At 38.2% G+C, this 25,482-nt stretch overlaps 2 protein-coding genes and 2 long non-coding RNA genes across 4 annotated transcripts; 2 read left to right on the top strand and 2 right to left on the bottom strand.

Annotated features, from left to right (window-relative positions):
- Nucleotides 1–1,499: 1,499 nt before the first annotated feature.
- Nucleotides 1,500–13,649, top strand: myo1hb (myosin IHb). The gene is made up of 32 exons (XM_042509004.1): nucleotides 1,500–1,558; nucleotides 2,473–2,634; nucleotides 3,019–3,134; nucleotides 4,216–4,414; nucleotides 4,527–4,607; nucleotides 4,731–4,910; nucleotides 5,000–5,098; nucleotides 5,187–5,300; nucleotides 5,428–5,499; nucleotides 5,994–6,113; nucleotides 6,436–6,503; nucleotides 6,588–6,693; nucleotides 6,818–6,898; nucleotides 6,988–7,079; nucleotides 7,158–7,252; nucleotides 7,711–7,757; nucleotides 7,983–8,063; nucleotides 8,152–8,257; nucleotides 8,409–8,526; nucleotides 8,665–8,778; nucleotides 9,265–9,341; nucleotides 9,432–9,500; nucleotides 9,891–9,975; nucleotides 10,067–10,229; nucleotides 10,351–10,434; nucleotides 10,749–10,842; nucleotides 11,283–11,338; nucleotides 11,435–11,570; nucleotides 12,164–12,234; nucleotides 12,776–12,873; nucleotides 12,965–13,064; nucleotides 13,151–13,649. The coding sequence occupies exons 2-32, from the start codon at nucleotides 2,509–2,511 to the stop codon at nucleotides 13,175–13,177; spliced, it is 3,075 nt and encodes a 1,024-aa protein (XP_042364938.1). The 5' UTR covers nucleotides 1,500–1,558; nucleotides 2,473–2,508; the 3' UTR covers nucleotides 13,178–13,649.
- On the bottom strand, nucleotides 4,815–21,345 carry LOC121959603. The gene is made up of 3 exons (XR_006106930.1): nucleotides 21,262–21,345; nucleotides 6,938–7,032; nucleotides 4,815–4,901 (listed from the first exon to the last, which is right to left on the bottom strand). It is a non-coding gene; the product is annotated as an uncharacterized LOC121959603 (long non-coding RNA).
- Nucleotides 15,515–25,460, top strand: LOC121959602 (sushi domain-containing protein 2-like). Its single transcript, XM_042509007.1, has 15 exons — nucleotides 15,515–15,587; nucleotides 15,757–15,955; nucleotides 16,242–16,393; nucleotides 16,521–16,688; nucleotides 16,770–16,944; nucleotides 17,370–17,571; nucleotides 18,153–18,238; nucleotides 19,748–20,016; nucleotides 20,102–20,236; nucleotides 20,394–20,549; nucleotides 21,240–21,488; nucleotides 21,848–22,031; nucleotides 23,069–23,163; nucleotides 23,249–23,428; nucleotides 25,360–25,460. The coding sequence occupies exons 1-15, from the start codon at nucleotides 15,524–15,526 to the stop codon at nucleotides 25,458–25,460; spliced, it is 2,415 nt and encodes an 804-aa protein (XP_042364941.1). The 5' UTR covers nucleotides 15,515–15,523.
- LOC121959604 lies at nucleotides 21,404–22,882 on the bottom strand. Its single transcript, XR_006106931.1, has 3 exons — nucleotides 22,822–22,882; nucleotides 21,936–22,025; nucleotides 21,404–21,486 (listed from the first exon to the last, which is right to left on the bottom strand). It is a non-coding gene; the product is annotated as an uncharacterized LOC121959604 (long non-coding RNA).
- Nucleotides 25,461–25,482: the final 22 nt, after the last annotated feature.

Below are 25,482 nucleotides of genomic sequence, written 5' to 3'. Positions count from 1 at the left end.
AATGGAGCGCCCTCTCAGGTGATGGTCTCCGGTTCAGATAGACTTTCGTGTTCTGCTGTAGCCTGACATCAAAATTTGATGTTTTTGTGATGATTGCTCATGTGGGATTTTTTTGTGTGTACCTTATACATGTGACTGTTGGACTGTCTTCATATATGTGAAAATCTTAAAAGTCCTGAGCGCTGTCCAGTTTACATCAGATGACAATGTTGCCAAGAAAAGTCACCTCTTACCTTGCTGCTCTTTTCTTTAACAAAACTGTCAATCCTCTTAGATCTAAGGGTTGTTTTACCAACTGCCACGTGTTTCAGCAGAGCTCACATTTCCTTTGAATGGCAGAAAATCTCTGCGCTGCGCTCATTGCCCGGCCAACAGTCTGTTCACACAGACACACACAGAGTGCCAACGACAGGGCAGAGTGTCTGATAAAGACTAAACGGTTTGCTGGTTTACCTCTTTTTGTTCACTTTTGCATTTATTACAAGACCTGTAGAGCATTGACAACAAAGCCAAACTAATCAAAGAGCAGCTGGCATTTTAGTGGGATTTTTGTCAGGTGTGTTTTACAGACAGGTGATGAAATGTTGGAAAAGAGACCACCTCTGTGATAAAATCAGAAAAAGCATTTGGCATCTAGTTTTGTTACCACTGCCATTTTCTTTTAGGTTACCACCTTAAGCTGGTATTTAAGGTACATGCAAATTATTTAGAAACATGTTTTAAATGGCTTTCAGTTTCTCATACTACAGTCCTGCTTCTAGTTGTTGGATTTCTCTCTTTGGTTGTAGTAATGTATATAAAGTATATAATTTTTTGTTGTTTTAGTCAGTTTTTTTTGTCTATTTCACTCTAAAACAAGGCATTAAGAAAGTTGTTTAAAAAACAAAATACATAAAAACTATAAAAATGTATTGTATATATTATATTAAAAGTTTATACATTTACAGAGAAGCAAGAGTCACATGTCAAAGTGCAGTAACTTTTAAAGTATTCAAAGGAGTTAGTTTTTTCCATAAAGTTATTTGGTTTAGATTACAAACAATTATTTTTTAAGGGGTCCTTGCCTTGATACCTGATAATATTTTGTTAAAGAAAGTGTGGTTGTGAAGGTTTTTTTTTTATTTGATTAACAGGATCAATATGTTAATGCTTTTGCTGATAAATTACCTCACCCGTTGCAACTCTCAATCTTCCATCATCCAAATCAATGCGATTTAGATTTAGAATCGTGAATTGATGAAAAGTTTGATACAGTTAACACTTACAGAAGTATGTTATGTGTGGCCAACTAACATCTACACTAACTCGTTTATCTGAAAACACATGCATGAACACACACACACACACACAAACACACACATATACATATTTTGAATGAGATTTGCTTCCTTTGTTGCTCGTTCACAACATTATTGATGGTTTCCTATTAAAGGAAGCGGAGACTGTAATCTGTCAGTGTTTCCTGTCATACTACTGTTCTGTCCCTTCAATAAAAACCAGATGTTCAGTTCAGAAAAAGTACAGAGGTGCAACCATACACACATCAGGGATCTCTGGGGTAGGTAACTATTTACGTTTTCTATTCTGCTAAACATTGTTGAGCATTTTAATGATCTCATGTGGTTTTCAGGACATGATTTATTGAGACATTGTGCTGTAATTTTCTGCTGGGTCAGTAGAGCAGCAGCTTGTTTAACTGGAGAATGATCTGTGAGTGTCAGTTACTCCGACTTGGTGACAGATCAACTTGGCAGTGATGAGAGCCAAACTACTGAAGCATAACAATGGTTGGCTCTTTCATAGCACCATAATTAAAGTGCATTGATTATTTGACCTGGCACGTCTTCAGTTGTGTATCTTTAAGTGGCAGATAATATCCTCTGCTTATACATATAATGAATGTTTTCACTTCTAGATTTTACTTGATGAGGTTTTTATGTTTCAGTTAATTGTTTAATCTTAAATCAAACTGTGAAGCTTTTAGTGTGGGCAGAGTATTTCGTGTTTATCCTGTCCTTGCCATGAACATGACTGATGGCCCTTTAGAGAGCACACAAGCAGATTAGATAGCAGGGGCCAAATTTAGATTTGTCATGAGCTTAGAGGATGTAGCCAAGGCCGCTAAGGGCCCTGACTGGAAGTCACAGATATACAGACAAACTGCTGGAAATGAGTCACCCACCGGGATATATATATATCATAGATTGCCCATGATTGTGAGCGTGTGTGTATGTGTTTTTGAGGGGTGACAACCTCAACAAAAACAGATAACTTTTAAGGAAAACAGGACACAGAGGAAAAGGATGGGACATATACGCCTGGTCTTGACAGATGGAATGAGAACTAGGCCAAAAACTAAATAATATCTGTAGATTTTGCAATAAATTTGTATCCCTGAGGTCTTTTTAGTGTGAGGTACAATTCTGACACGTTACCTTGTCATGTCACTGATCTGTTCCTGTTTGGGCGCAGAGTCTGGAGGAGCGGTGTAACCAGATCCTGAGGAACATGGAGGCCTCCCTGACAGCCCGGGATCGCGTGGGCATCCAGGATTTTGTTCTCCTGGACGCCTACACGAGTGAGAGTGCCTTCCTGGACAACCTGAGGAAACGATTCCATGAGAATCTCATTTACGTGAGTCTTCCTGTGTGGTGTAACGACAGATAACCCTGCTCTTTCTCTTTCTCTAATTAAACTTCACGCCCTCGACCTTCAACCCAACCAGATCCTAATGCTGCGTGTGTTGCCCTCTGCTGAACTCAACACCTCGTGTTGCTGAAACAGCAGCTCTTGTTCTTTTCATTTGCGGAGTGAGCGATCTAAAGGTCACCGCTGTCCTTGAGGTCACGACAAGCGATTAACCAAAATTATTGCTTTTGATAAGAGGAGCAAAATTAATTATCAGCAGGATGATACATGGACATGACACTGCTGGAAACTTTCTTCTGATGTAGTGTTATGTGTGAGAAAAACAATCTCCAGCAGAACTTGACCTCCTGTCCTTGTCTTTCTCTGCAGACCTACATTGGGACTCTCTTGGTTTCGGTGAACCCATATAAAGAATTAGATAACTACAGCAAGAAGCAAATGGATACCTACATGGGTGTGAACTTCTTTGAGCTGCCACCTCATATGTAAGATTTTTTAAATTCTGTATTTATATTTATGTATTTACACACAGTGGGGACAATGGATTGTCATGTTCCCCAGAGGATGAATCCTACAGACTGATATTTATTGATGACTTTTCTTAAAATGCCATCAGGTTAAAATTGTAATTTCCCCCAAACTTTGCGTTAAAGCAGCTAGAAAGGAACTGTTGTTTGTTTGGGCTTTTGGTCCAATGGGACATTTTCTTGCAATACCGGGCTGTCAGAACAATGACATGGCACTGTCTCACAATGAATTTTATACATAAAATACAAATATTACATATCCATCTGTGTTTGTTAAGAAAATGGATTTAAATATGAGAAACATTTTACCTGCTAACAATTTGCATTGTCTTTGTCAGTTTGTAGCCTGCGGACAATTGCATTCATCTAAGGATACCGCTGTACCTGCATGAATAAATGCCAGGCTCTTGCGGCCTTTGCACACCAAGCCTGATTTGTTTTTTGCGAAAAAAGCAAAATATTGAACCTGTACTGAAAACTTTAATGAAGGACTACAGTTTCAGAGTCAGTGTGCAAACATGATTGACACAATGTGAGGTTGATTTTATTTTTAGATGTGCAACAATTTCTGATTAAAAAAAACTAACTCAGTGTGCAAAGGCCTTTACTTTTGTTAAACAGTATATACAACTTTTAACTGAGTAAAACATATTAAACTGGAATGAAAAAAAGACAGGATGTCAATGTGACAGAAGAGTTTATAAATTATAAATGCAGGGCGTCATGGTGGCCGAGGGGTTAAGGCACCATCCTTGAACCATAACCACAGGGGACCTGTGTTGAAGGTCATGTACCTTCTCTCTCCCCCTTCATTTCCTTTCATCTGTCTACTGTCAGCAGCTATCTGAAGAACACATATTCACATCGAGATGGACGTTTATTACATAAGTCTTTTTATAAAAGGAAATGTCACTTAAACAGAAGAGCTGAAAACTACATTGTGTTCAAGATTTTAAAAAATTGGATGGAAAAAAACACTATGTTGAGTCTGAATTTTTCTTTTAAGGGGTCTGACCCTGACCTGTTATTGTACTCACAGTTATGCGCTGGCCGACAACGTCTTCCGCACCATGCAGTCTGAGTTCAACAACCACTTCATCCTGATCTCAGGGGAGAGCGGGGCCGGCAAGACTGAGGCCTCCAAGAAAATCCTGCAGTTCTACGCTGTCAGCTGTCCAAGCACCAAACTCCTGAACAATGTCCGCGACAGGCTGCTTCTCTCCAACCCAGTGCTTGAGGTCAGTGACACTGATACGTGTGCTTGTGCTTCTTCTGTGTGAGACCATTTTAAGAGAAAAACGTGATTTTAAAATGAAGTCTCTATTGCCTCTTTTGTTTTCTATTGTCCAGGCTTTCGGAAATGCCAAAACCCTTAAGAATGACAACTCAAGTCGCTTTGGGAAATACATGGACATCCAGTTTGACCACCAGGTGGACAGGAAAACTGTCATTACATGACGACATAAATTACAATGTCCAGATAATACAACGCAGCAATGTATCGACCTCAAGATTCACACTAAGAACTGATTAAGGATTACCTCTCTCCCTCAGGGTGGTGCGGTCGGTGGTCACATCCTGAGCTACCTGCTGGAGAAGTCCCGTGTGGTCCACCAGAACCATGGAGAGAGAAACTTCCATATCTTCTATCAGCTGGTGGAGGGAGGAGAGGAAGATCTGCTCCGCTGGCTCGGCCTGGAGAGAAACTGCCAGCACTACAGTTACCTGGTGCAGGTCAGTGAAGAAAAACAAAACAAAAAACATATTAATCTGTTGGAGCAAAAACCTCATAACTCGTATTTTGTATTCTTTGTCTCCTCCAGGGTGATTGTGCCAAAGTTAGCTCCATAAATGATAAGAGTGACTGGAAGATGGTGCGGAAAGCCCTCTCTGTCGTAGAGTTCAGTGAGAGTGATATTGAGGTGAGGTCGTAATTTTTTATTTAAATAACGCATGATACATTTTGGATTCATTCATCATATTTTTTTCTCTCTTTGGGTATAAATGCAGCACTTGTTTGGAATAATTGCTAGTGTGCTCCACCTGGGAAATATCAAGTTTGAAGCAGACGCTCGAGGATACGCCTCTCTTAACAACAACCAGGAGATGCACTGGGTGTCAAAGGTGAGCTCCGAGCAAACTGCAGATAGTGAAAACCCTTCGTCTGCCCTTCATGCAACTTTTTGATGCAGACCAGGAAGAGAGTTAGTGCTACAGTGCATGTTTCTTTTGTTTTGTATTTCCTGTGCAGTTGCTGGGGATTCCTTCTCAGGTGCTACAACAAGGCTTAACCCACAGGAAGATTGAAGCCAAATCGGAGGAGGTGACCTCTTCTGTTTAATTTTAGGGCCGTACCAAATGTAATTTTGTCTTTACATTTTATGATGTCATCAAATCCCCCTAAAAATCCGCAATTTCACTATATATGTTCGTCACAATAAATGAGTTAGTCTGAGTTAAACTATGCGTCCGGCAAGCAGGAGAGCAAACCATTTTTTGATTGCAGTGAAAATGTAGTTTATGAAAGGCTGAATGCCAACAAATATAGACAGAATCAGAAAATGTTGTTGTATTTTTCAATCTTTTTTTGGAAATGATTATGATCTTTTTCTTAAATAAATACCAGGTTTATACAGAAAGGACATGCAACAAAAAGAAGCTCTGCAGCATTTGATTGTAGATTTAAAATTAAAATATCAATGTTATAAATTAAGCTTCAAACAATTTGGTACAGCCCTTTATAATTTAAAGTATAAATTCTGTTCAACTTTTTCGTAGTGTTTATTTGTAATCATTTCCTTTATTCTGATGTGAAAGGTGTTTAGTCCCTTCTCTGTGGACCATGCAGTATATGCCAGGGATGCCCTCGCCAAAGCCATCTATGGCCGCACTTTCAACTGGCTTGTCAACAAGATCAATGAATCTTTAGTTAACAAGGTGAGAAAAAAGCAAACTACTCTTTTTCTAATTTTACTGTGCCAGGCCTGCTTCATAAAGAACACAGAAATGGGGAGAAAATTGTGATAACAAGATTTTAGCGAGCCTGAGGCAGCCATTTGATTAGCTGTGTGTGTGAAAATACCCAATTCCAGACGCAGCACATCTGGCTTTGGGATGATATTTTCCCACAACGGTATTTTATTGATTTAAAGTAGAAAAAAAACAAACATATGAGGCTAAATTTCTCTAAAAAGAGGCCTGGCTTCACAATAGCAGGTCTTCCATGTGAATAAATCATATCTGTGTAACTCATCTGCAGGATTCCTCCCGGAAAACAGTGATTGGGCTGTTGGACATCTACGGTTTCGAGGTTTTCAACGTGAACAGGTGAGATGTGCACAGATGAGCTGATTCAATGTGAAACAAAAAAAAAAGAAATCAGATACTGACACTGCCTGTGATTTATTTCAGCTTTGAGCAGTTTTGCATTAACTACTGCAACGAGAAGCTGCAGCAGCTTTTCATCCAGCTGACTCTCAAGTCAGAGCAGGAGGAGTACGAGATGGAGGGGATTGAAGTAATAACGTTATTAATCCTTATATCTTGTTGTCATTTGTGCGCTACTTATGTATAATGTATACTCACATGCATTAACATTAGGTTCCTCCCCACTAATATTTTTCTGGTTTGTCTATGCACAGTGGGAACCAGTGCCATTTTTCAACAACAAGATAATCTGTGATCTTGTGGAAGAGAAACACAGAGGAATCATTGCCTTATTGGTAAATATATGTCTGAATAATGCTCAGGCACATACTCACCCACATCACTAAGACTTGGCTGAATTGTTGATGCTTGTTTTCTTGCACAGGACGAGGAATGTTTACGTCCTGGAGAGGCCACAGATCTCACCTTCCTGGAGAAAATGGAGGAGAAGATTAGTGGTCACCCTCATTTTGTCACGTGAGCTCCACACTTTTACAGGCACGCTGTCTAAGTATGTCAGACCAGCAATGACCAGCAGCTGTCCATCTCCTGCAGACATAAACTTGCGGACCAAAAGACGAGGAAAACACTGGAAAGAGGAGACTTCCGCCTCTTGCACTATGCTGGGGAGGTCACGTACTGTGTGGTTGGTAAGAGATGAAATACCTTTGTATGTTAAATAATGTCTTCGTTTATTGCAATACTATTGCTATTAAAGTTAAAAAAAAAAAAAAATATATATATATCAAAATACTTCAATTATATAGACTAATTGTTTGAGCTGCACTTGTATATTTTCATGTGATTTATGTACAAAACATGTAATTTGTAAAGTAATGAGTAACTACAGTCAAATAACTGTAGTGAAATAAAAAGCACAATATTTCCCTATGAAGGGTTATGGTGTAGCATTAGAAAGCGGCATACAATTAAAATGCTCAAGTAAAGTAAAAGTACCTCAAAATCATACTTAAGTACAGTACTTGAATAAATGTACTTTGTTATGTTCAACTGCTGAAATTCCACTTTTTTTGTAAGTATCAGCATGCACTGTTGTCGATAAATACTTGCCAATTTAAAGGGTTTTTTTTGTTCTTTAAACTTTCAGGATTCTTGGACAAAAACAACGATCTGTTGTATCGAAATGGAAAAGAGGTATTTTTTAATTATTTCTCTATATGAAATCAGGAGATTCACATATGTATTTGATTGTTATTCGCAACACAAAACTTGTTCTGAACCTACTGCTACTAAAAAACACCAACGTACATCAGAGAGCTGAAAATAAAAGTAAAGGAGCATAACTCTTATATTACATCATCATTTAAGGTATTTGTCTGCCATGTCGGGTGCTTATACAGTGTTTCTACTCTCTACAAGGTCATGAGACAGTCCAAGAACGGTATCATCAAACACTGTTTTCCTTCCACTGAACCAGACAGCAAGAGGAGACCTGAAACTGTAAGAAACAGTTCAGATGATGATTTCATGTTTTTTTACAAACTGCTATAAACAAACCATCAACACTTGTATACCCGCCTTATTCCAGGTGGTGACTCAGTTCAAGAGCAGCCTGGTGGGCTTAACTGAGATCTTAATGTCCAAAGAGCCCTGGTACGTCCGCTGCATCAAACCCAATGAAGCCAAGCAGCCAGGTGTGTCCCGAAAGTCTTTTAAAAAACACCTTAGAGCCCAACAGAGAGAGAATATTTTTCACTGTTCAGCGGACAGTCAGTCAGCACATGAAGCTAGACCAGACAGATCTGACCCCTGAACTCTCTAGCTGACCTCTAGTGTCCCCCGTAGGACGCTTTGATGATGTCTTGGTGAGACATCAGGTGAAGTACCTCGGGCTGATGGAGCACCTGAGGGTCAGACGTGCTGGGTTTGCTTACCGACGCAAATATGAGATCTTTCTCCAGAGGTAGCTCAGCACCCTGATGCTTTTGTTTTCAAACAAAATGAACATAAAGTAGACGTTTAGTGTGTTTTCAGTTTTGCTGCTGCTGTTGGTATCAGCTATAAAGCTGCGTGTGACTCTGCGGTCTCCTCCTGTGCTCAGGTATAAGGCTCTGTGCCCAGAGACCTGGCCCAACTGGAGAGGTACGGCAGCAGAGGGTGTGCGGCGCCTGATCAAACATCTGGGCTACAAATCTGATGAGTACAAGATGGGCAGGTAGGCAGACATTAACCCTTTGAAACCTAGAGAGACATCGCTTTTCTTGTGCTCCTTTCATAAGTATTTAAGCTTTTGAACCCTGGGCAAATTGGTGCCATTTCTTTCAAAAATGTAGTAAAAGGTGATGAGCAACTTAAGAAATAAAGCTAGGGAAAGAATTATAATTGTAATACTTACATTTCAAAATATGTTATAAACTTATTTAAGCACCTTTTCCAGGTCCTTTCTTTATTATTATTATTATTATTATTATCATTATCATTATTATTTTTTATGTATTTTTTTGTACTTCGTACTTTTTACCACTTTTTTTTTGCATTTTTTCGGGTCATTTCTTCTTTGTTGCTAATTGCCATCTTCTCATGTTTTTGAAAGAATCAAGCCAATTTACTCAGGTCTCAAAGGGTTAATGCATGGGTGCCATACAGACCATCACCTGGAAGGTATACAGGAACTTCTCATTGTTTGTTCCTTTCCCTAAAGGACAAAAATTTTCATCCGGCACCCTCGAACACTGTTTGCAACAGAAGACGCCTTTCAGGACTGCAAACATAAACTAGGTGAGATGCTGTTCTGCAAATTTAGTTGTAATGCTACATTTAGCATCAAACCACTCTGAAACTATGAAACTATGACTGTTATTGTCGCAGCAACAAGGATTCAGGCCAAGTACAAAGGCTACAGAGTCAAAGGAGACTACAAGAAACAGAGAGAGGCTGGTGAGTGTTAAAATGCCCAGATATGTTTATAAGCACAAACTAAAAGTGGGTGTCATTAAATGTGGGTGAATTACCAACATGACAAAAAATTTAAAGGGACAGTTCAACCCAAAATCAAAAGTACAGATATTTCCTCTTATCTGCGGTGCTTTAGTTCTCTAGTGCTCTAGTTTGTTTTGGTGTGAGTGTTGGAGATATCAGTTCCATAAAATCAGAAAAAAAGTCAGACCTCTCTACTGCTACTATCTCTACTATCTCCAACACTTGTCCATTTAAGCCAAAACAATATATATTGATAAGCAGCACTACAGGTAAGAGGAGAAATATGCATTTTTGATTTTGGGATGAACTGTGTTTTTAATATATTACTTTCTCATCCTATCTAAATAGCCACTAAGATTGAGACCTGCTGGAGAGGTCTGCTGGCCAGAAAGGAGCGCGAAAAGAGGGCGTGGGCTGTCAAGGTCATCAAGAAGTAAGTTCACACAAACAAATCAATTTCATGTTTTTTTTAAATGAGTATAGTAAATATATGCTTGTGAGGTTACCTGCCTATTGTGTTCTAGGTTTATTAAAGGCTTCATGACTAGAAATCAGGCGGCCTCTGTTGACAACAGTGAGTACCTGGCGTATGTGAGGCATAACTACCTCACACGACTGAAGGACAACCTTCCCAAAACAGTCCTGGAAAAAGACTCTTGGCTCACCCCTCCACCTATAATGCAGGACGTGGGTGATACATTTTTGTTTTTTTACATAACTGTTTAAACATAGGGCTACATGCATGAAGGCAGAGGTTGGTGATTTTAATAGCCACACTCTGAAAAACTGTCAAACTGTATTTTTTTAGGTTTCCCAACAGCTGAAGAAGCTCTACGTTCGCAACATGGTACGGAGGTACGTTCGAGGAATCACTCCGCAGAGGAAAGCACAGGTACAATCTCACCTCTGTCACATATGACAGTTTGTTGGTAAATGTAAAATGTTTGCATCACGGGGTAAAACTTACAGGAAACTACAAGATTTGACAAAATTGCAGGGCCCTGCAGGATTTGCTGGGGCTGAATTTGTCTTACTCTGGAGGAGCTGCACAATACATGCGCTCACACTCTACATATAAAACGCAAATAAACTTCATTTACTTTCTTTTTTGGTGGCAACATTTGAGTCCCAGAAAAAGTTTCTCGAGGAAATACATTATCTTATCTTAACTTACTCTCTGCTTTGATATTGTTTACTTCTTTCTAGCTTCAACTAAAAGTACAGACGAGCTTCATGTTCAAAGGAAAGAAAGAAAACTACCCCTTCAGTGTGTGCAGACCCTTCCTGGACACCAGGATAGGTTAGCATGCAGATTTAATTTCTTTTTGTGGCGTGTGTTCACAGGAATATAGTGTTTAGCATTATTGCTATTGTAATTTTGGATGCACAAATACAGTATACCTGATGAAAACAGAACAGTCATTATATAGACTGTGGAGACTGCAGATGCCAGCAGTACTGAACATTCTGCATGTTCCTATATCACTGGCAACATTTTTGGATCTAAGATATTTTATTTTGCATTTAAATTTGGAATAAATGTCTTTCCTAGTTATGAAAAATTGCAACATTACATTTTTTGGTTTACAAATTAAATAACAAAACCTGATGCTGCTTGCTGAGATACTTTATGAGCATGTTAGGCACATTGTAATTGAATTAATGAGACAATATTGCATTATTGTATTCAATGTGTGTGAAGACTCACATAGATTCTCAATAGTTTCTGTGGTTTTTCAGGTGCAGATGACATAAACATCAAAGTGCTTCAGATGATTCGGCACGAGCATGTCAAGGTAAACTAACACTGGAAATGACTAACACTGGAAATGACTCTGCACCTTTATCTTTTTATGATGCACTCTGACTTTGTGTGAGCGTCTGACCCACAGTACAGTGTGCCAGTGGTGAAGTACGACAGGAATGGGTTCAGGCCTCGTCTCCGGCAGCTCATCTTCACCCAGGAAGCTGCCTACCTGGTCGAGGAGGCCAAGATCAAGCAGCGGATTGATTACATCTCTTTGAAAGGTAACAAGTGAGACATAAAAAGCATCATTATCTGCAGATGGAGCTTCACCAGGGTTCCTTAAGTTTAAGGAAGATTAGATTTAAGACTTTTTTAAGACTTTTTATTACCACATGAAGTAAAATTTTACAATGAGTTGAAAAAAAGAACCATCATCATTTACTTATTAGTGACAATATTGCCAAAATATTTACTAATATTTTTTTATTTTTTTAAATCTAAATTTTTCTAGAGTGGAACAAGAGGAAAACAATGAACATATCATGTTATTAAAGTATCTGTCTTCGGTCTATCGGTTTGACATTAAATTCAGCAAATTATTTAAATAATCGATATTATCGATTATTTAATTAATTATTTCAGATTTCACAATGCAAAGTCAGAAAAAATCTTCCTCCCATTGTATTAGCATTTTTAAGACTTTTGAAACATTAAATTAAGACATTATAATACCAATTAAGGTCGTAATTTTAAATTCATGAATTTAATGCCAGATACTTTTTAAGGATCCACAGGACACCTGTACACACATGCTTGAACTTGATGTAACATATAAATGTGTGATTTGGATTTTAAAGGTGACTTTTTCTTTTAGGTGTGTCAGTCAGCAACCTGAGTGATAACTTCCTGATCCTTCATGTTACATGTGATGACATCAAACAGAAGGTAGGTCCGTCGGACGTGCAAAACTACCAATGTTTTTAATTGTCTTTTTAAATGTCAAAACTAACAATGCCTTACTTGACCCGAAAGTTAGTAAATTAGTAAAATTTTTTAAATAAATAAATAAAAGGGAAAAAAAGAAAGCTAAAAAAAAACAACAGGGAAAATTGTAATAATGATGATGTACCATAATTTTAAATATGTGTTAATAATATTTTCCCTATTTTGTTTTCCTCAGACATTTTTTCCTAGCTTTTGACAAATTATTTTCTAAATCTACTAATTTCTTGCAATTTGTTGAATATTTCTCATGAAGTTGCTGATTGCCTTTTTTAAAAAAAAAATAAAAAAATTAATTAATAAATTGCACTAATTTGCTTTGGGTTCAAAGTTTTAAATATTAGTAAAATGCATCTGAAAGCAGCACAAAAAAAGTGGTGTTTGTTCAGGTTTTAAAAGGGTGACAAATCAAGTCTTCAAGGTTTATGGATTATAAACACACCAAATCACACAGTTGAACTACTGATGCCATTTTTTCTCTTAGGGGGATCTGGTTCTGCAGTGTGACTACCTGTTTGAGGCCCTGACTAAGCTGAGTTTTATTGCCAACAAGCAAAACTCCATCAAAGTGGTCCAGGGCAGGTACAAAACCTGGAATTTATGTATTAATATTTATTTGAAAGCTAGAAATCTAAATGGCAAATTCAATGTGAAATTGTTGCACCACTCGCAGTGTGCGATTTGACATCCAGCCTGGCAGAGAGGGCTTTGTGGACTTCAAGAGTGGTCAGGAGTCCATGGTCTACAGGGCGAAGAACGGCCATTTGATGGTGGTGAGTTCATTAAAGCATCATGTTAAGAAAGTGTAAAATTACTACTCATATAAACCATTGACCAAATACTTTACTTCCTTTTTTAGGAGTCTACGAGAACCAGGTCCAGATGATTCTCCCAGTGATTTGGGATGATGTTGCTGCAAATTCTAGTAACAGCCATGTTTATTCTTTAATCCTGCTCCATGGTTGTTGCCAATCATGTTTTACATCAGCTGATTTTTACTTTTTGCATCTTAATGACAATGTTAAAAAATAATGTGTACGCAATTATGACACAAGTACTGCCAATATCTTAATTGCAGACAGCAGACAACAAGCTAAGAGTAGAGCCTCGCCAGAATACCAGTGGGTCTGTTTGCTCTTAATGTCTGGAGATTAAATAATCTGATTCCAGCTCAGATTCATGGAAATCAACCATCCTTAATGAATAAAGCACTCGTAATCTTTTTTTGTATTAAATGTATCTGAAATCATGTCTAGATTATAACAGTAGAGAAAAAATATTACAAAAGTGTGCAGCCATGAATGTTTATAATATGTCACCCATATTGTATCATCATATTAAAACATGTTAAACCACAATGGACATGCGTGTGAGAAGCATACATTTTTGGGGGCAGGAAATTACTTCATTAGGGGCAAATTTCAAAAGCATGTTTCACAGTCTACAAACAAGTATATGGTTTCTGATGCAACAGCTTTCCCTACTGACCTACTGCTGGTTCGCCCCCTCATTGGGGATTGTTTTTAGGTTTTATAAAGAAACCTCTGAAGAATTAAATTTACATCAACCTTAACTCAGGACACGAAGCATAAAAGTGCACCTTGTTGTCCTTTGAATTACTAATTTTGTCTCAGTGAAGACAGCACTGGATTGCGCAGTGATCTGCAGCACACTCTGCTGGTCAACACAAACGCCAACATGACAAGAAAATGTTAAAAGTCTTACAGTGCTCAGAAAAAGAGGGACATTTCTCAAATCTTCAAAATACATATTTTGGGGTCATTATGAGGCAAAAAGTAATGTTTTTTCAGTTTAAGCTGGATGTCGTCAGCATCATTTTACCATGTTGGCAACTTTCAGGCTGAAAACTGCGTGATTATAACTCAAATGCAGGGCTGTGCACAGCCATTTTAAAGGGCAGGTGCTCAAGTGGAAAAAAGGGCACCCTGCTCATTATTATTCATAAAAAAATAAAGTTACATATGATGGCACATCTTTTTTTCAATTATATTTTTATCTATTTAGTTTAATTTAGTTTATTTATTTAAAAAGCAACAGTGCAAATTAATAAATACACAAGGTATGAAAATGCCAGAATTAGCCAGGAGGCTATTTTTTTTAATCAATATCCCTACACTCAAAGTGGTTTCATTTCACCACATTGGGAAACAATGCCGAAGCTTAAAGCAGACATTATCGCCATCATTACCTGGCCGCCTGTAATCAATAAGAGGATGTATTCACAAGTCAATTCTGCCGTCTTGCAGATCTTGTAGATTCAAAACCCAAAATGCAGTTCTCTGGCATTACATTTGCTTTTAATTGAGAATTGATGCAATGGCCCAACTATTAAATAACTAAAATATAAAAGTGGAAAAAAGAGGTACAGAAAAATGGTTTACAAAAAGGGCACTTGTGTTTGAGCACCACCTGTGGTCTATCTGTGCACATGCCTGCTCAAATGAAGTTTTTTTTTCTTTTTAATTTTGTTAATCATTATGCCAACACACTTTGTTTTCTTTAAAATATGAAGGAAAATGCTGATTCAGAGAGAAAAGATGCAAAGATTGCATAGAGTTATGAGTGTGTGGGTATCACCCTTCTCAAATGCCAACTTCAGTTCACTCAAAGTTAGCATTTAGCATGCTAATGGGGAGAGTGGGGTTATTTGGTACAGAGGGACAGTTGAGATGGTGCCTTTATTTGCAATTTAGAAAGCGACAATGCCAAAGCCATTTACAATGCTCATACTCTTTTGATCTTTTTTTTTATCATGCTGCTTTAAATTATGTCACATACTATAAAAAACATTTTTTCCCTGATATTTGTTCAAATATTCTCTACACATAAAAGCATGTTTTATTTAGCTATTACCTACATAATTATATCTTGATAAGTTGTATCTTCTATCTTTATCTGATGAGTAATATTATGTAAGAGCCAAGATGAGATCCGACCACATCCAATCTAAAATCTATTAAGCACATAATAAATCTTACTAACTGATTTGCACCGAAGTGAGGGATCAAAGATCAAACGTGGTCACGTGAGTATAAATTCAGTGGGTAGTGTTGTCATAAAGACCTCTGGTTGATGATTAAACAGATGTTTGTAAATGCTTGTGATGAGAAGAGCCAAGGTTTAGAAAAATGCTGAGTATATAAACCTGGGACAAAATCACTGAAGCAGCCAAGAGAGCAGCAGAAACCTTGGCTGACTTTTTCACTCTGTCATGATGGAAAAGTTCACAGCAGTACTATATGTCCTTTTGGTCTCATGCATCTGCAGGACATCAGGTAAGCACATCACCTATGAACTTCTGAGTTGTTACATAGTCTGAGTTTCATGACATTTGGAAGAATACCTACTCCTGACTGTAAACTGCTTTTGTATTTATAAATTAAAAAAACTTGTGGGCCACTCCAGACTCCATACTTCAGATACATTCTGGTTACTTTTGGACAGGGCAGACATGTGAAGGAAACTGTGGGGAAAAATTGGACTCATGTTCATGCCATGCGACATGTGAGTCTCTGAAGAACTGCTGTACAGACTATGAAGAGTACTGCGTGGACGTCTCTCCATATTCAGGGTCCATTTTGGGTGGGATGGATTTTATTGTCCTTGACGCGAGTTTCAATGAGAGTTCAGAGATTATATGCAGGTAAGACTTTTGGTAACGCTTCATTTGAATCATCCACCTACAGATGGATAATATTTGTATCATTTTAGCAGTTTACTAGTTGAGATTTCAATATTTTGCTTAGTCTGTAGATGTTTAGCAGACTGTGAATAAAGTGCATGTGGCCCAAACTGTCGGTGAGTGAGTTCAATAATCCGTTTATGTTCCTGAACCTGTTCTGCTTATATCTATGACTGATAAGAGAAATTATAACGTTACACAGCACAGTATAGAAACCTGCTGACCATTCTTTTATATATAACGGCAGGTTCAATGCTGACATCTACACTGTGGGGTATGTGGATGAACACAGTAGAGGCCATTGTATCTCCCCACTATTGTATGAGACAGGATGGGTTCCCCTGCACATCTCCTCTGATAATGGCACTACGTTCAGTAGATTTGGAGCCTGGCTCTCAGGTACAGTAACTATGTGCATATTTGCATGAGGATCACCTCAAAACATCTATAACACACAGTTTTCCATTTGGTGTTGACATAAATGACATTAATAAATCATATATCTGATTCTTATGTGTTGCTACAGTACATACTGGAAAGTTAGACGCTAAATTTAAGGCGACTCTGGTCAACTCAACAAAATGGCAGTACTATGGTACACCTAATGTTGGAGGCACTCTTGAGGTGACGTGGAATACCTCTTTGGTCAGAGCGGAGAGGGTAAATATAGAGCTCTGGGGATACAGGGAGACAGGTGAGTACGCCCGTTTCTTTACAGATCACATGACTGTTATTTGAGTAAAAATGCTTAATTCTGTAAATCGTGTCTCTGTAGGAGAACCCTATTCAGACAACTGGAAGGCCGAGTGGGCCTATCTGTACTCGCTCGCAAAGGAGCAGCCCAACAATGGTTCCTTTAGCTTTCTGCCCAAACCAGCAGAGAATGGTTTTGCAAAGTGGGAGCTTGGCTCTCTACGTATCAGCTCCAGCACTTACCCTGAAGGCATGTGGTATGTACAACTTAAATGTTAATACTATACCTTTAAAAATATTTAATAATTTTAAAATATTTTTGATGAAATTTTTATACCACGGGGAGAAACTGAAATTGCGGGCTTATTTATTATTTATTTATTTAACAAAAGTTAAATATCACAAGGCTATAACATGGCAGTGATGACTTTTCTCTCCTTGGTTCGTGGCAGAGGACAGCTGAATGACTGCAGTAAATATTAATGACAGAGAGTGAGAAAGCGCAGATGATACCGCTGTATTAATACTGTGGAAAATGAGCACTGAAACCGTTTCAAAAATTCAGAATCAATATGTATCAATGAATCAATATTCTTTAAACAAAACTTCCTATAAAAAAGACTGTAATCAAAAAAAATATTGTACTGGTTGTCAGCTGTGCAGTATTTGTCATGTCATTTAGGAATGTACAAGCCACATGGACCGAGGATCACGCTCTGGCCTGGCATCTGGAGGAGAAGTTCAGGCAAAACTCAGCAGTCTGGGCCATGGAGAAATGTCTAGCATGGGACCAGCTGGAAAATCAGCTGCCCAACTTCCTCAGTGAGATCATAGACTGCCCCTGCACGCTAGCTCAAGCCAGAGCAGACACTGGGAGGTTTCATGTGAGTGTGAAGAGCAGCAAGTTTGGCTGCAATCCTCCCTTCTATCCTCCCTTTCCCTTAAACAAACCATTACTTCATATGTAAATGACTGGGACACACGCCTTAAGAGACAATCAATGAGCAATTTTAAGGTAACTATATAATACACATGCAATCCTACGTTTCAGTTGAACTAAAAAGAGACGTCATCACAGTTCTTTTAAGTGCTAGATAAAAGTACGTAATGACTTTATGTGTTTATGGTGACTGGCTGGAGCCTTTTACTAATGCTCACTGCTTATCAGTTCAAAGTCAAGGAGAGGTCTCTCTTTACTGTTTTCACAAGCATTCTCGGCAAGCTGAACACATCTCCGCATTGATCTCATGCCTTTTACCTGACAAATTTACAGTTTGGGTTAGGCAAAGCCATTACTGTCTTTCAACAGCAGCTGAGTGATGTACAGCGTTAAATCTGGATGTGAGCAACAAGTGACTGAGTGTGTTCATGTAGATTATTATGCCTCTAGACTGCAGTATACACACGAGTACAATGACATAAACATTTGGCTGCCTCGTCACAGAGATTGTCCCTCTCTCCTCAGACGGACTACGGCTGTGATATAGAGAAGGGGAGTGTGTGCACCTACCACCCTGGAGCCGTTCACTGTGTGAGGGCTATACAAGCCAGGTGAGTCCTTTACTCAGACTCTTAACTTGCCCTCAAGCTGCAGTGACAACATGATACTCTAAATATTACATATGCGTTTACACCATGAGCAAAGTATCCGACACACAGGTTGCAAGGTGCAATACAAAGTTAACCCTAGAAAAACTTGAACAATTTGTCTTCATTTATGTCAAAAACATGGGAAGAAGACAATGAGCAACGAAAGAAGAAATCACCCAAAAAAATAAGAAAAGAAAATAATTTAAAAACAACCAAAGAGAAAGAAAGTAAAACAATACAAAAGTACTTAAAATTATAATAATTCTGTAATCTAATTTTAAATATGTAGTTGTGATAATATAGTTTAGCCCTAGATTTTTTATCTTTCCCTAGACATTTTTCCAAAGGTTTTTAAAAATTATTTTCCAAAACACCTTATTACTGCTCATTGCCTTTTTCCTGTGTTTTTTTTTTTATAAGAAATCCCACAAATTTGCTGAGGGTTCAAAGGTTTAAATGCTTGTAAAAGGAATCTGAAGCATGAGCAAAGTGACGTCATTCTGGGTTTCAAAGGGTTAAACAGATTAAAACGTAGCCATGGAAACTTACTTTGTAGGAATAAAACAAAAATTAACATCTGCATTTTCCAAAGCTGCTGTGCTCACTTAATTTAAGCATATGTCAAACATGTTTTCTCATAAAATAATCAAAGCAACTTTATGAGTTTAATTAATTTTTTATTTAGGGGCCACAATATTAACATACATCAGAATTTCGTGGCAGGTACTTTAGGTAACATATGAGAAAAAAATGAAACAATTCACCCACAAACTTAGGCTGCTCTTTGTAGCCTTTTGGCTCCTTTTTTTTAAAAAATCTTTACTGTTATCTACACATATAACCTCAAAGACATGCCCTCACCTGGCCCAGCCCACCTCATCCTACAGTAAACAGCAGTAAATACTCCTCCCACTCACTTGCAGTTACTACATCAGTGGTTAATCTCTGCACCATCCCATTTTATGAAAGCTCAACTTGAATTATGACACCTCAAATAGAAAACCATAAGTTATGTGTTGATTAACCCTTTGAAACCTGGATTGATATCAGGGTTTTTTTTTGTGCTGCATTCAGATGCCTTTCACAAGCTATTTGACCTTTTGAAACTTGAGAAAATTGGTTGGATTTCTTTCAGAAATGTGGGGAAAAATGACCAACTGGGCAAGACATGTCAAGATTTCACTATTTCCAGTACTCGACAAAACCTGCAAATACCTGACTCATACCTGACAAAATTGCTGACATTCCCACCAGTCTGAACTGTATTTTACATTTATTGCTGATTAGCAAATGTCTGCATGTCAGTACTTCACTCACTAATACTTTGCATTATCATTGTTAGGTTGTATTGACTCACACTGCTGCGTTTAGTGTCTCTTGTGTAGCTGCCGACTAAATTTGGTGTCATGCTTTTGGTTGCAGCCCAGTTTACTGCTCTAACTGAAACTTTTTTTTTTAATGTATACACAGTCCTATGTATGGAGCAGGACAACAGTGTTGCTATGACAGCACCGGCGCTCAGGTCCTGACAGCAGACTCAATTGGGGGAAGTACTCCAGACCGAGCACACGACTGGGGCTCACCTCCATTTAAGAAACCCCCTCGGGTTCCTGGAGAGTCCCACTGGGTCTATGACGTCCTCAGCTTCTACTACTGCTGCCTGTGGTCTGACAACTGCCACTACTACTTCAAACACCGGCCGTCCAGTGACTGCAGGCGTTACCAGCCTCCAAGCTCAGGTTAGTGAATCTTTAACCATGGTACTGCGTGTTTCATGTAGTTATATTTTAGTGTGAAGTCCTAATTTTTTGTGTGAAATTTCAGCTGTGGTGTTTGGAGATCCCCACTTCATAACATTTGATGGCGTCAGCTACTCCTTCAATGGCTATGGGGAATACACTTTGGTGACCTCAGGAGAGAAACGGCTGACGGTCCAAGGCAGAACGGAGCCTGTGAACGGTGAGTTACTGAAGGCACTGAGCTTTTGACAGTTTTTCTTTCTCAACAAAGATCAGTAAATGCTTCCAATAATGATAACTATATATAAAAACACACTGCACGGGAACTATTACAGTTCCTTTCCCCTGCATCATCGATCTCATTTTCTCACTATTAGGCACCTCAATAAAAGCAACAAAGTTGACGTCTGTCGCCATGAAAGAAGCACTCTCTGATGTCATTGAGGTGCGGCTGGCAAGCGCAAACAGCCTTGAAGTGCTGCAGAATCAGAAAACCCTCTCCTTTAGCGAGCAGAGCTGGATGGACCTGCACGGTGAGACCCTGAATTATCTTTCTGCCTGTGATATAATCACTGATTTTACTACCACTGATGAAATGTTATGAAATGTATTCCTTTTTTCGTTTTATTTAACAGCTAGTAGGAATTTGGACAAAGGCTTTATATTTGGGACGGTGTGATAAAAATCAGTAAAATGCTGCTTGCACATGCAATAATTACAAATAATCCAGTGTTATAATATGCTTTATTTTAACTCACCCTTTTTCCATCCATGCAGAGATGTGAAATGACCAAAACTGTTCCAACTTTGTCAAAAAATTCTCTGTAATTAGTGTTAGACCATTTGATCAGGCAGATTAATGCCATTTTGAGATAAATGCTAATGGCTGCGATCATGAGGCTGATAACAAAAAATGTCTGCAGCCACATCTCAGTATCTCATAGCATTAAACCGAGCAACCCTGCCTAACTGACAAGGAATTGCTTATTTCATTCATTCATTTTGAAAATAATAAATAAATAAATACATAACAATTAAAAATAAACTCAACATTTAAGGCTGCTCTCTGAATATTGGCATCACCCTTTGAAAAACCCACATGTCGACCACTAGACTGTTTATGTAGGACCCACATAGAAAGAGGGTCACTCAAAGTGAGTTCTCAGTATAATCTTGTTAAAACTCAAAGAAGTGCCTTTTTTCTGACCAAATCTCCCTCCCAGGTGTGTTTGTGTTTTCTCCTACCTCCACAAATGTGACCGTGATGTTCCTCAGTGGAGCTGGGGTGGAGGTGCGACTGAGAGAGGGAACCATGACAACCACCGTGCTCCTGCCAGAAGAGTTTCACAGCTCCACTCTGGGACTGTTGGGAAAGATGAACGGGGACGCCAAAGACGACCTCGTTCTCAGCGACGGCCAATTCGTGCAGAACCACAGCAATCCAGAGGAGGTGTTCAGATTTGGGGCAAGCTGTAAGAAATAACTACAGATTAGTAAAACAACTTAATCAAGGTTACCATTAGGCAACTACGAGAGTTCGGACAGGACTTCTATCAAGTTAAAAAGGGAAACCTGCAGCCATAAATGCTCCTCCTGGCTGAAAGTTTTAGGCTTTTTGCCACACTATTTCCTTGTTATACTGCTTCCTGGGTAGCAGGAAGGGTCATGTACCCTTGATGCTACCCTTTGATGTTGAGAAAACACATTTTGTATTTTTATTCATTAACTCGTTTCAGGAAATCATTCTTACTGTATAAAATATCAGCAGACAATGTTGCAAGTTTCCACTTAAGTTTTAGTTTTTAACAGACTGTTTCTTTTTGTCTTTCAGGGGCCATCTCCAACAAGTCCGCCTTGTTCACATATGATTCGGACTATCTTTTGGACACATATTTCTATGCCCCGAGACATGACCACACCTTTGTCCCAGTGTTTTCTGTCCCTGAGAGTCCAGATGATCCATTAGCCGATCAAGCATCAAAGATATGCTCTGGAGAGGGCGCTCAGTTCTGCAGGTAGGATAAGAAAACTATTATCTACTTTTACTCATTATAGTAATTATCCCTTTGAAATCTGCACAAACTGGCTTAATATCTTTCTAAAACAAGGGAAGAGGGCAATGAGCAACTTAACCAGAAATGGCCAAAAAATTACAGAAAAATAAGAAATCAGAAAATAACAACAATAATAGTTAAAGATGAAAGTTAAAAAAAACCCAACATAATTAACATGATAACGTGATATATTTAATTATATGCATTATAAATGTAGTTATCTGGACATTTCTCCCTATTTTTTTTGTTTTGTTTTTTAAATACTGTCTAATAATTAAATGCATAAAGTAAAATAAAGTTCCCTTCGCACCTGTTACTACCTTTTCTGCAATTACTGACATTTCTTTCCAAGTTACTCATCATGTTCTCGAATGAAAACAAACCATTTTAATCAGGTTTCAGGTTTAAATGCTTCTGATGGCAGCACAGAAAAACTGATGAACAACGTTTAGAAGTTTTCTCCTCATAAGTTGTATCAGCCTGTAATTCAAGTTGCTTATACAAGCTGGGATTGATGGTTTAATGCAGTTTATTTAGTTCTTCATTTATTTCATCGACCGACATACGAGCTAAACAGAAATTACATAAACAGAAGGCAAAACAATACATTCAACTCTGCTCTGATGGCACCGAAAAGTTAGCAAATACTAAAAAAACCCTCTAAATTATTAGACAATTGGACACAAACACATTGGACGCAGTTAATTCCCTGTTGCCCTTCCAACTGGAGCTAAACTCCGTTAAACTCTACCTGTTCGTCTTTATTACTTGTTTATCTTCCGTGTTGTTTCTCTTCCTCGTGTTCACTTTTACCTGTATGTCTACTGTCTCTTCAAAATAAAAGCACTTCCGTGTTCGCAGGAAATTAATGAATAGGGATGCACATCCTTTAATCTAGGCCAGAGGTGGCCAAACTTTTTATGAATGGGGGCCAAAGTATATAATATAAAAATATCAGTGGGCCAGCTCATTTTGTGATCAGTCTCTCTGTCCTGTAGGTATGACATCCTGGTAGGTCGTAGTGCAAGTATGGGCAATGCGACAAAAGAGTCTTTCCAGAGTCACATTTCTCTTGTGGAGGATCTAAAGCCAGGTGACTGAATATAAACACATGATTAAAAAGTGATTACTATGAATATTTGGTTGGCTTTAACATTTTATATTGTTATGCTGTGCAGTGATATCCTGTGGATGGCTTTCACCACCAAGTCATGGGAAGAAGGAAGGCACCACATATTTACAAGGAGCCAAGGTGAACCTTATCTGTGATGACGGATACACACTCAAAGGATCAGCGGAGCGTGTATGCCAGCAGAATGGCCAGTGGTCTGGGGAGGAAACAACCTGCGTGGTTCCCAGTATGAATAAATGATGAAATCAGTCTTGTCCAGTGATTCTGATCCTCACAAATCAGCAGTAGCAAATGTGTGAGTGTCTGTATTTGAGCATGCAGCTGTGTGTGTGTCCTTGTGTGCATTATTTGATCCACTGAATCAGCAAAGTGTTAAGTGTTAAAATGCACAAAAATCAAATAATTCTCATGACCTGTACGCAAGTGTGATTTTCTTACAAGGCCATTGCGTCTGATTAAGATGCATGCCTCAAATTAGAAATACAAAGAATTTAGCGATGCAAAAACTCGACCCTTTCCTTATACACAACATATCCCTTATATTTCAGCCCTTTAAACCCTTTGAACAAATTGGTGTGATTTCATTCCAAAACATTTGGGAAAAAATACAAATAACTTGGTGAAAAATGTTCTACAAATTGCAAGACATCAGTAGATTTAGAAAATTGTTTTTAAAAAGTGGAGGAGAAATTTTAAGGGAAAAAAAAGCAAAAAGCTAGGGAAAAACTATATTTATATTTATCATAATTGCATATTTACAATTATGTTACAGAATTATTATATTTTTAAGAGCACTTTTCCCAAGTCATTTCCTTGTTTATTTAAAAAAAAAACCCCAAAAAAACTTTTTTCAAAAATAATTTTCCAGGCAATTATTCTTGTACATTTTACTATTTTTTTTTATTTTTTTTTTATGAAATCAAGCCAATTTGCTCGAGTTTCAAAGAGTTAAACCTATAATTCAGACAATGTCCCAAAAATTAATGCATACAACTGAGCAAACAACCTCCTTCTGTGGGCATTGCTGTTTGCTCTGAGCCTTTTAACAAAGAAAAAAGCTTATTCTTTTTCCCGACTGAATATCCCACATGATGACCTATTGAATTGAAAAATGTTAGGTAGCTGCTTTAAGACTAGTTTGTAAATCAGGCTTGTTGCAGCAGCCACTAAATCTAATTAAGACCTTATTACCAACAAGTCTGGCTGTGGTATAGGCTTTGGGCTAAAAAAGCTGTTGTGCCGAAGGTCACTCACTTGCCCTATCTGTGCATGAGGCTTTCTGCTGACATGATCGTGGCCTTCATAGGCTCAGCCAGTTTTTTCCTGTGCACTTGAGCAGACACTGATATTTGCAAAAGTTTGTTTGTAAAGTGAACATATACAGTTTCACAGAAAAAGGAAGGAAACAGTCAAATGCAGAAAAGTGGAGTGTGTTCCAATCCAGAGCAGCTGATAATCCAAAGCTTTTTTGTGGTCTTTGCACCACTAAGTGCTTGTATTTGTGGACATATTTAGACAGAAAAATCATGTGCTAAGAGACAATGACTGCACAAACCTTGTGGCAGTCAGCTGACAAGAGATTTAATTGGAAACTACAAATGTGAACCTCATGTGTAACTACAAAGTCAGAGAATCACCCATTCAGTCATTGGAATTCATACTCCAGGCATCATGAATGTTTGTATAATATTTTGTGCCAGTCCATTCAGTAAATCAGTCTGGATCAAAGTCTATACTTCAGTTTAAGTCTGATACATAGTGAGGAAGTATATTGTCCTATAATAAGGATGAACTTTTCCTCTCATAGGCTATATTACACCTGTTAAAAGCAAGGTCCTTTAATCCCACATCCTTTACACGTTCATTAGCAACAAAAAAAATCCTACTTTTCCAGAAAAGGCATAAATACATAATTTATCCAATATGTGCAACAAATTGAACAAGACAAAAAAAATCTGAATTACTACAACATGGACACTTTTCGGAGGACTGTGTGATCAGAGCAAGGGAAATTTCTGTTTAGTTGGGGATTTTTGTTGCATGTTCTTTCTTCCTGTCTGAATCTAAGCAGTTAATTATCTACTTCAGTAAAAACAAGCAAAGGAGTGAAATTCCTCTGGAGATTCTGTTTTACAAAACGTTTTTGTCATTTTCCAGTTAATGTCGCAGGAATTGTGGCCGGTTCAGTCGTTGGGGCTTTAGCACTGATTTTGATTGTAACAGCAATCGTTCTTCACTCCAGGAAACAAAAAAGGTGAGTTACAGTGATGCGTTATTAAT

The sequence above is a fragment of the Plectropomus leopardus genome, chromosome 20 (assembly GCF_008729295.1).
Source record: "Plectropomus leopardus isolate mb chromosome 20, YSFRI_Pleo_2.0, whole genome shotgun sequence".
Classification (NCBI taxonomy): domain Eukaryota; kingdom Metazoa; phylum Chordata; class Actinopteri; order Perciformes; family Serranidae; genus Plectropomus; species Plectropomus leopardus.
This window is presented reverse-complemented; position numbering and strand designations above follow the sequence as displayed.